The sequence below is a fragment of the Oncorhynchus tshawytscha genome, linkage group LG20 (genome assembly GCF_018296145.1).
Source record: "Oncorhynchus tshawytscha isolate Ot180627B linkage group LG20, Otsh_v2.0, whole genome shotgun sequence".
Taxonomy (NCBI): Eukaryota; Metazoa; Chordata; class Actinopteri; order Salmoniformes; family Salmonidae; genus Oncorhynchus; species Oncorhynchus tshawytscha.
Genome location: NC_056448.1, coordinates 16,211,380 through 16,222,239, shown reverse-complemented (window position 1 = coordinate 16,222,239; position 10,860 = coordinate 16,211,380). Strand labels below are relative to the sequence as shown.

At 41.0% G+C, this 10,860-nt stretch overlaps 1 protein-coding gene across 2 annotated transcripts in view; it reads right to left on the bottom strand.

Moving 5' to 3' along the window:
• Positions 1-5,065: 5,065 nt before the first annotated feature.
• The window catches only part of LOC112219372 (leucine-rich repeat transmembrane neuronal protein 4-like), a 70,225-nt gene continuing 64,430 nt past the window's right edge, over positions 5,066-10,860 (bottom strand). For both annotated transcript variants that reach the window (XR_002948748.2, XM_024380559.1), the window contains exon 3: positions 5,066-8,086. Coding sequence is in view for 1 of the 2 variants with exons in the window: in XM_024380559.1 (XP_024236327.1) it covers positions 8,021-8,086 (66 nt within the window). In the remaining variant the exon portion in view is untranslated. The remainder of the gene's footprint in view (positions 8,087-10,860) is intronic.

Below are 10,860 nucleotides of genomic sequence, written 5' to 3'. Positions count from 1 at the left end.
ATTTAGCCTCTGCTGTTCCATTGTGTTAATTTTTTTATCCTGAAAAACTCCCCAGTCCTTAACAACTACAAGCATACCCATAACATAATGCAGTCACCACTATACTTGAAATATAAAGAGTGGTACTCAGTAATGTGTTGTATTGGCTTGAAAATATGGAGGGCAGTACTCAGTAATTCATTTGTTTAAAAAAATTATCCAAAAACATAATTCCACTTTGACATTATGGGGTAAAAATAAAATAACAAATGCAACATTCAACATTTGATCCATTTTTAATGCAGGCTGTAACACAACACAATTTGAAAAAAGTAAACAGGTGTGAAAACTTTCTGAAGGCACTGCATATCAAATTATTTCACATTAGCTCTATGCTTTTCAAATAAATAATATTATACAGTTATCAGCTTCTGAGTTTTTCCATTAGAGAAGAATATAGAAATTGAAATAGGCTAACAAGATGAGTAGTGTGTTAAATCAAATTGACATGCATTTAACTCTAAAATGACATGGACGGTACACCAGTGTCATGGTGAATAGAGAAGAGTACAATATATAGTATTTTCCTAGGGATATTCCACATTTCTTCATGGTCACACAGCAAGTAGCCAACAATGTAGGTTTGGTTTGAATTAAATTAGGTGTGTTTGAAAACTGGTCTTGACTAGGTTTGGAAAGCACATTTATGATATGCTGTGTTTTTCCCAAAGACCAGGAAAAGCCTGCTAGTGCAGCTTTGTGATATCGCCAGGCAGTGCTTACGCACTCACTCTTTCAAACACATACATGCACCCTTCCACAGACACACGCATACATCCACAGACACACACGCACTTAGATGAGTGTGTGATGGATGAGCCAGTCATACAACGATAACTTCCCAGTGTAAGTGATTTAATCGCTATCGCTCAATTGCACAGTTGAAAGCTTTTTGTCAGACACAGGCTCCCTGCTAGGGGTAGCTCTCACACCCAGCGGTCATTGGACGTCGGTACTGGGTCTCCGTCGGTGCCATGACATGTTATTTGTCTTCGCTATCACTGGTTTTGTTTCAACCAGCCCAGATTAAATCAAGGCCAGCAGCACCACAACTCTTTGTATGTGTCCATTTGTGGGTCCCCGAATGGGTCACGGGACAAATGGTCCCTGGTGGGTCAAAATTCCTAACCGCACATCAATTCAATGTCCATTTGTTGTCATAATATAGTATCTCACCTGATATAATACCAACACACCCACATGGAGAGCTTAGAAAACAGATGCTATGGTAGGTGAATATGGGTAGTTCCTTCTCACTGTTATATATAGTATGTCATCGGCAGCATAAGTCATGCATGTGCCATCTGGGGGTTTGGCAACATGCCATGTTAGCTGTTTTTTCTGGGGTCATTTAACACAAAGTGATGAGTTGACTCTGTTCTGGGTGAGGGACTGGCAGTCCCATACAGCTTTTAATGTAAAAAAAGGTGGACCGGAAAAGGGAGCTAAGATCTATCTGTCAGGTCCTGTCTGTGTCTGTCTGATGAACAGTAATGCTAAGGCTCAGGGTATTAAAGTCTGTGCTTTGAAAATGAATGGTGGTCTTGCCTGAGTCTATGAAAAGCAGTGTGTAACGTTTTTAAACATCTACTTACAATATTGTCATTGCAAAGTCTGCTAAAAGCTAAATATATGCTGTGTTTTCAGAAAGTCACAAGAGCATTACAGTTTGCTTGGGGGACATAGCTGCATTATAGTAATTAAATTGTGGAACCATAACTATCAGCATTAATACTGTCTAAAGGAGATACAGGAATGCTAAATGTGCAATGAAATTGTAGAAATAAACCTTGAAACATAGTGATGATAAGGGGCTCTAAGGACTTTTTTTTAATCAAAGGACTTTCTTCCAATTAGTTTTAGGGGAAGTAAACATACTCAACATAACCCGTGCCTTATCTGAAGTGTTTTTCTTTTTCTCTTTAGCTACATTATCAAGACTGCAACCTCTGAATGGCCTTACTGCATTTTATTGAAGGATGATTAGTAGGCTACGCTGTAACCCATGCTGACTTATGTCATCCAAGAAATTGCAATTTTTCTACATTGCACAATGAAAAGTAAAGTGAGATGGATTCAAATGAGCACTTAGCCTGACTACGTCAGGAATCTCTTTGAATTGAATGTGAGACTATGATAGTGCAACATTTCTTAGAGACAGCCCATGCACCGGTGTAAATGCCTGGGTATGGATGCGTGGGAGAGGAGTGTGGGATGGAGGCCATGCAGGTATCGACACAAGCTTTCAATCTCTGTTCTCCCACTACCTTAAGAGAAGTCAGAGGCATAGCTAGCTAGCTTAAATCAGTTGATCTATGCCCCTATGCAAGGCTAGCCAGGGAGATGCATTCGGCCATGAAGCACAACCTATGCTTTTAATGTCCAGGTAAACAGATGACACGGACCTGCACACTGCAGAATGAATAAGGAAGGGAGCGTCATTCATTTATTGTTTCGAGTCAATCCCCTTGGGACTGTTGTGACTGAAGACGGCTAATTTCACAATTCCCTCCATCACTCTTTTCTCTCTCCTCTCACTCTCTGTGGCGAGAGCAACAATCACAGCCTCAGCAGGTTGCTATGGGCATTGAGGTGGAAGACAGAGTGAACAGAGCAGACGTGGCCATGGCAGTGAGGAAAGGGAAGTGGGAACAGCAATTCCTCCATCACCAACTTACAGACCTGTTATTTCAACATAACTTGAAGAGCATGAGAAGGAAGAGATGTTTTTACCCGACCCGTTATCTTAACCTTTGATGAAAGAATAATTGTACGTGAGAAATGTATGTGTGAGGAGAATCTGTAAATTGGAAAGTGTATTCATCTCGACTGCAACATTTAAAAGACTGTATTCAAGTAGGACAGAAAAAAACACAGTGCTAGGTGTTTCATAAGTGTAGTACTCAAATTACGTCATTCTTAAATGGGATTTTTTTCACCATGGGAAAATGGTCCATGCAAGTGGAGTCTAACTGGCGTAGACACATTGTATAAGTAGATACACTTCCTGGGTCTATTTTCGGTCAATAGTGGCCCCTGCTTGTTTCTTTTTGTGTCTAAGGACTGAGGAGGTGGTCTTTGCCAGTGTAAAATTGGAGAAAAATCCAGATTGGGCTGAATTGCGTTTTTTCTCTGCCTGTTTCAACTATTCTGTATGTAATCCAAATTGCATCCACATGGGAGAGAAATGTAGTACCTTCACAGTGTCAAGCTGGATTGCATACAATGCAGTGGTGGTCCGTGCCATTTAAGATTAGGGAGGATGATTATTAGAGCTTGGCCTCATTTCTATTACAGCACATTGGATGACTGTCATTCAGATTCCATTCACCCAGCTCAATGTAACATCGACAGGTATGGGCTACTACATTATACTTGCATTTTCCCTATACCCATCATGAGGTTGCTACAACCTAGCCTACGACAGAAAGTTTATAACGTAGGTGCACAGGTCGGGAGACACATTGTAGTAATCAAGGTGACAGAATCTTGCCTGCATCTAGCTAATCTGGGGTGTAATCATTAGTCCAAATAAACAAGGGTTTCTATTGGACAAATTCAGGTAGATCACTCATCCTTTTGTTTTCTTCTTTTTAAGAAACATTTTGCAACAGAATCGGTGGAATGAATTCATCCCTGATCAACCGGACACACAGTTCATTTTCATAGCAGCCACATACAGCATCATCACTCCTCTCACCTTTCAAATGAATAAAACTGAAAGCTTACTTTGACTTGGAAGAGTTGCAGTGTTGTATAGCCTTAGCCAGCTAGCCACATAAATAACATTCCTCTCTGTTTGAGTCATGTTGTTGAGTAGGCTAAATTAGCTGCATTATCTAAGTAAGTGAAATGTAAACTAAGAAGAAGAAACAAATACAATGAAATATAGCTAGCTCTCTCGGCTGCTTCTCCTTAATTTTTTAAGAATGTATTTGTTCAAAACTGTTCAACTATTGTCTTTCTCTGAGTCAACTAATCACCACAATGCATGCACTGTAGTGCTAGCTCGCTGTAGCTTATGCTATCAGTACTAGATTCATTCTCCGATCCTTTGATTGGAATGGCAACATGTCAGTTCATACTGAAAGAGCTCTGATAGGTTGGAGGTTGTCCCCCGGATGTCGTCATAATTACTATGCAAGGCTATGGAAAGGGTGAGAACCATGAGCCTCCAAGGTTTTGTATTTGAAGTCAGTGTACCCAGAAGAGGATGGAAACCAACTGTCCTCCGGCTACACCATGGTGCTACCCTACAGAGTGCTGTTGAGGCTGCTGTAGACCTTCATTGAAAAACAGTGTGTTTTAATCAATTATTCGCTGACCTGAATATATTTAGTTTTTATCTAAAAAGGATAACTCTTTTAATGTTTCACTATTTAGATTTTTCCTCTGAGGAGCCTCCACTGGTATACCCTACAGTTGAACATCTTCACTTGGGGGCCTTCCGGAGGAGGAAATGTTATGGACTGCCAACTGTCTGGTCTGGACCCTGGTCAACACTATACAGCCTCATGCATTATTCAATTGGCGTGGTCTCTCCAACACAGCGCTCTGTCTGTGTCACTATCACCGCAGAGCAAGGGGGGGGGAGAGAGAGAGAGAGAGAGAGAGAGAGAGAGTGAGTGGAGGAAGAGATGCCACAGGGAACACCAGGCAGATTTGCCATCTGGACCTCTGAGGTGACAGCTTGACACACGTTTCAAGAGCAGCTAAACGTGGGAGCAAATTCACAAACTTGGCCCCCTCTTGAGAAAAGCTATGCTATGGTACATGGAGCGTAAAGCGCTTGGTGCAGCGGAGCGGTGCACATGGTGTGTCACAGTATACGGTCGAACAGAAGTCAATGCTCCAAAATTAATTAAGCTAATGGTGATGTGACAGGAGAGATGTGTGTGGAATAGAATGGACTCTATCAAGCATAAACTCAGACCAAACTTACAAATAAGCATACTGTGCGGCAGTCAGTCATTTGTACGATCAGTAACACTCATGTCTTGTGAAGAGTGCTGATGTCTTGGTCTTTTGCTAGTTAGCAGGTGCAACGAGCTCATCGTACAACTTCATACATCTGTAGTAACTGCGTATGGACATACACAGGCAGACGGACGCATACACACACCATACAGATACACAGGGTACTAACAAGCTCATCCAAAGACTACTCACACTTTCTCTAGTTGGTGTGCTCATGCTCACGTTTCCTTCAGTTTTATTATTTAATGTACACCCTGAAAATCCATATGCTGGAGAACAGCTCCGTAACAAATGTATATGGTTTCCATTACAGTATGGTAGAAAAAAAGGATCAATGACATTTCCATTTTATCAATTTATATTGCTCACCATTGGCTCAGACATCATTTTCTTATAAAACAGAACAGTTTTCAGTGAACAAATAGTACAGTTAATTATAAAATGTTCGGGGGGAGAAAGCAGAAATATACAGTACAAAATAGCTATCTTTTCAGTGTAGAAATCCATTTAATACTCTTTTGACGAGGAAAACACCTCCAAGCTCAACCCCATTTTGAACACGCATACGAAGAACAAAACAGGTGAAACTAATGACTCCCCCATCCCTCTCAATCTCTCTGTACACACAAGCACACTCAAATGTAAGACATCCTTTGAACACTGGAACTGCCAAAGGGCAACGCCCACTGCCATTTGATTTTGTAATTAAAATAAAGCAACATCCTGCTTCTTCGCTGACTTTCCCTTCATATTTGTATTTTACATTGTTCAGCTGTCAGAATGTTTTAAATGTCCTTTGTAAAAAAATGATCTGATCATGGATTCTAGTACTTACTACTAATCTAATTGATAAAATGTATTTAAAATACATGTTGAAGTAGTTTCTATGTTGGTATTTACAGGTATTTAGGTTGATAACATCACAGTAGATGAATCTCAAAGGGTCACCGTTCTCTAGTGGGTACACTTAAAAGGCTTCTTCAGCTGTGCCCTTAGGAAAACCCTTTTTCCATGTGGAAATGGTTTTACATGGAAGCCAAAAGGGTTCAACCTGGAACCAAAAAGGGTTCTTCAAAGGGTTCTCCTATGGGGACAGCCGAACAACCGTTTTAGGTTCTAGATAGCACCTTTTTTTTAAAAAATTTTTTTAAGAGTGTACTTGTACGCTGAGATGCTCAGCGGTTCTAGTGTTAAATGGGATTTGACATAACCTTTTAAGGAGATTTTGATGTTGTCACGTATTCAGCGTTACTCATAAGTTGTTAGAAGTGGCATGAACTGTATTTGTGGCACACGTACATAATACTGTATCTTGCTCAAACACACTATCAGGAAATGCAAACACACTCATGCATGAAGACACGCGACAGATACACACACACACACACACACACACCCACCCGCCCACACAGACACGCACATTGATTTGGCAGAAGAGCACTGTAGTACTATAAGAACAGGAGAGAGTTGAGGCTTCGTCCATCTTCAAAGATTACAGAGGAATCCAAGGAATCCTCTGTGGAACGTTCATCATTCCAACTAATGAACTCACACACACACACACACACACACACACAAACAAAAGAGCTGATTGGATATAGAACATCTGTCCCTCTAGTGCTCTGACCCTATGGCAATAGTCTCATATCAGTGAGTATTATCCCAGAGGGAACTCTTTGAAATGGTTTCACTGTGAAATCGTCTTGTCCTCTCTTAATGTGACAGAACAACCACAGAGAGAGTCCTCCCCAGTCCCCACGAGACAGAGGGCTGGATTCAATCTGTATTGCTGAAGCGTTACAGATTGCACAATGAAAATGTAAAGGTAATTTACGATTGAGTCGACATATGCAGCGTTTACCGTGAACGCAGTTTAAACTAACGTGGGAACATTGCCTTTAAATTTAAAAACACGCTGACTGGATAGAGCCCAGAGACACTCACCCCTAAAGGCTTTTGTTGTCGGAGAGAGACGGTAGATTTTTTGTTCTTGAAATAGACATATACTCCAGTTGAGAAGTTTGAGACTCAGGTTTACCTTTTTATTTTATTTCCTGGCCTGATTATGGGCCAAGGTGTGTAATTACAGTTGTCTGTGTGTCTGGGAATAGACTGAGTCCTCCACCAGGTGTGATTGGCAAGAGGACCAGTTGTTCTCCAGAGTAGATCCTCAGACCTTTTTAAAAAACGACCTCCAGCTCCCCAGGGGACTAGATGAACAATGACAGCTTAACTCAAATATTACTCAACAGACAGGTGCACACTGTAAACTTATAAAGCAAACAAAATACACATAAATACTTCTGAGCCGCAAATCAGCGGATAGCTTATTTTGTAGCCGTCTCGACGGAATAGAAATGATTCATATTTTTTGAAACCACAGCTGCAAATAATGGGTTGTTCAACAGCAAAGAAAAATCATGGAAAATGGCTGGGCTGAAACTTCACTGTGAAATGTCTGGGCGGTCACAGCCCTGTCCACTTGTCACCTTCATTAGATGTAATGTTCCATAAGCTCCACGGCCCACTTCCGCATCGCCAGCCTCCAGCAGAGTGACAGGGTTCCACTGCTCATTGTGTCACACGCCAAGTCAGAGTCCCACGTTTCCGTGGCAACGGTCAGAGGGGTGCTGCAGACGCGAAGTGTTTCAACCCCCCTCAATCTGGACTAGCACAATTGGCTAATCAAAGGGTTAAAGTGGCCGGTGCGTTAACAGCAACCTAGGTCATAGCTGGATGAACACTGTCCCAGGGCAGCTGAGAACCAGTCAGAAAGAGTATATAGACCTTGTAAAAGAAAAGAAAACATAAATATTCAGTGGGATAGAAATCATGAAAGTCATTCTTGCTCCTATATTAGATTGTCAATGGGCTCGTGGAGGCATACTGTAGACGTCTAGAGAGTGCCATAGTAGGATCAGAACAGACGGTAATGGAGAAGCTGTAGTGTTGTAGGGCCTGATTCCTCTGCTAGTTCGCAATGGGCTGGTTAAACATACATCTTCTAGTGAATGGTGGGTACGTCTCCAAGCCAAGCTCCAGGCAATGGTCGGGGACACGTGTATTCATTCTGAGGGGAAAATAAAGATGACAAAGTTAAAACAAGCGGTGAGTGTGGTACATTGGTGGTGGTTACAACAAAGTAATTGCAGTTCCTGATTAATCTGATCATGGCACAATGGAGCCATGACAATGCAAGCAAAGCAAATTAGGGTAAGCAATTAAGCAGACAATGAAATGCCACCGCTTTGACGGTTTAGAGGTTTGAAATGGAGTGGCTTCGCCTAATGATAGAGACAGAGCGAAGAGACTCCACCAAATTAAAATAGTGACTCGTCATCCATGTTCATTTTCAGAAATGTTAATTAAAGTTTTGCCAATTAAATCAAATTGTTCCATTGTGTTCAATTGACCTTGCATACATTAACACTTTATCTTAAGCAAATTAAAACATCCTGTCTGAATACTAATGGTAATGTGTATTGTGCGCAACGATCGTTATCTCAATTACCCTCTAGTTGGACAAAGGCCTTAATCTAAAGAATCTCCGTGGTGCAGACCTATTAGGCTACATCATGTTTCCCCCTTTGAAAGACCTCAGTAATTACATGACAAATCGGGGCTAGCAGTTTTCCTCTCTGCAGATATGGGAATGCATTAACCCATGTTGCTCCTCCACAGCAGTTGGGTTAAAAGTCCATTAACCTGGTAAAAAAACAACAAAAAAAACAAGCTCCACACCAGCTTGTTAGAATCTTCACACTTTAACTCCAGAGTCACATGCTGTGAATGAATCTTACCCCGAATAACGACAGGAGGAGACTCAGTCTCTGCCTTACCAAGGTTGCCTCTGCATTAACCTTTTAAGAAGCCTATTTTGGGGCTTGGCTCGAGGTAAATCCAATCTTAATAACGGAGATGCTTTGGATTTTGCCATCCTAAGCTATTTCTGGAGTTCTCAGAATCCGCCTGGAATTATAAATGTGAGGCTTTCTGCTGCCACAGCTTAGATAACTGTGTGTCAGTGACAGATGCCCTCTTCCTCTGACGGGCTGTAAAGCTACATATACAGTAGGATGCCCTGAGACTCATTTGGATTCAGTCTGCTATCAAACATACAGACACAACTCACTCATCTCTCTCTAAACATGATCTGATCGAAATTTGTTGCGTCTACACATGGAAATACAATCTGTCTCTTATCTGCTCACATTGTCCATATTGTGACCAGATTCCCTGTATGCAAATGAATCTAACATGCCTTATATGACACACCCACTGGGCACACGCTGGTTGAATCAACGTTGTTTCCACGCAATTTCAATGAAAGTATGCTGAACCAATGTGGAATAGACATTGAATTCATGTCTGTGCCAGTGGGAAGCTGTATAAATCGATAGAAAACACCACACTTTTATAGTCAATAGTTCTATACTCTCATAATTTCAGCCTACTTTTGTTATCCAACATTTTAAGAATGGGCTTAATAGGCTACAGTCCCTATAGACGGGTGGGCTGATGATGTCACGAAAATGATGTGTGTGCATCAATGTTGCCCTAAGCCACACGTTGTTATGCTCCTGAACAGTCAGATAGTGGCAACAATGACAAGAAGCTGCGATGTGAGGAATCGTAGGTGGCTCATTACAGCACGTTGTATCTTGTTAACAGTTGTTGTATCTTGTTGATACCATGTCTTGTTTTGAGGTGTTTTGACTGATTTCATGTCAATGCTAATTTGGCAAAAAAAAAAGCCATCTAGCTAACAAACAAATGTAACAATGTATTTGAGAGACAATGAGTCTGACAACGAGTGTTCAGGGAAACTCTCTGATAGCTAAAAAAGACACCAAACAAACGAGCTGAGTATCTGGATGTGTGTACAAAGTGCAATTAATGCACAGTATGAATAAAGAGCACACTTAAGTTACAGAGTAGGCTATAAATCCGACTGGGATATTTTTTTTTTTTACGGTCATCCAACTCGGAATTCTAAGTCGGACACTCGGGCATCTTTTTTAGATCGATGCCGTGTTCAACACAACTGGGAGCTCAGAACTCGGAAATCTCAGACTTCCAACCTCACTGCGTTCAAAACAACTGGGAACTCTGAAAAAAAACAAGCTCCCACTGGGAAAATCTATTTGAACGGTCATCCAATTCTAACTTGGGAATTCAGGCCTCATTCTAGAGCTCCGAGTTACGTCATGATTTTACCTTTGTATTTTTCCAAGTTCCCGGTTGTTTTGAACGCGGCAAGAGCTATGATTTTCCGACCTGAAGATCACTGACGTCATGATTTTTAAAAAGTGCAAAGGAGGTCACATGTTTAGCAAATACTATGGCCTTAAGTAGCCGTAAGAGTCCTTCATGTTGTAGCCTACATTATATTTGGACATCTTCTGCACTGTGTTAATAGTTGGAAAATGCAACAGAATATAATACAGTTGAAAAGGATTGCATTATAATAGCACTGTATTGTTTTCACATCTGATACAGTAACTGAATTATACTATTCACCTCCCGCCCACTGTTCATTGTGGCTATATCTCCAGGTGGAAAATTAGGCCTACATAGTACACCTAGCCATACACTTGTCATGCATTGCACCCTTCTGCTGTGACTCCATCATAGTCTGTCCCATGCATCCCCAGTACATTTGTAGTTCAGTTGAAATTCTGATATTACAGTCCTTGGTCTTTCTGTACAATGTTTTCAAATGTTTGATTGATGTGGGAACAGGAGAACCAGTTCTCTCTCTCTCATCCAGAACAATATTTTTTAATATATATATATATATCTTTATTTCTATCTGGCAATTTTAGCTGTATGCGGTATTGGACT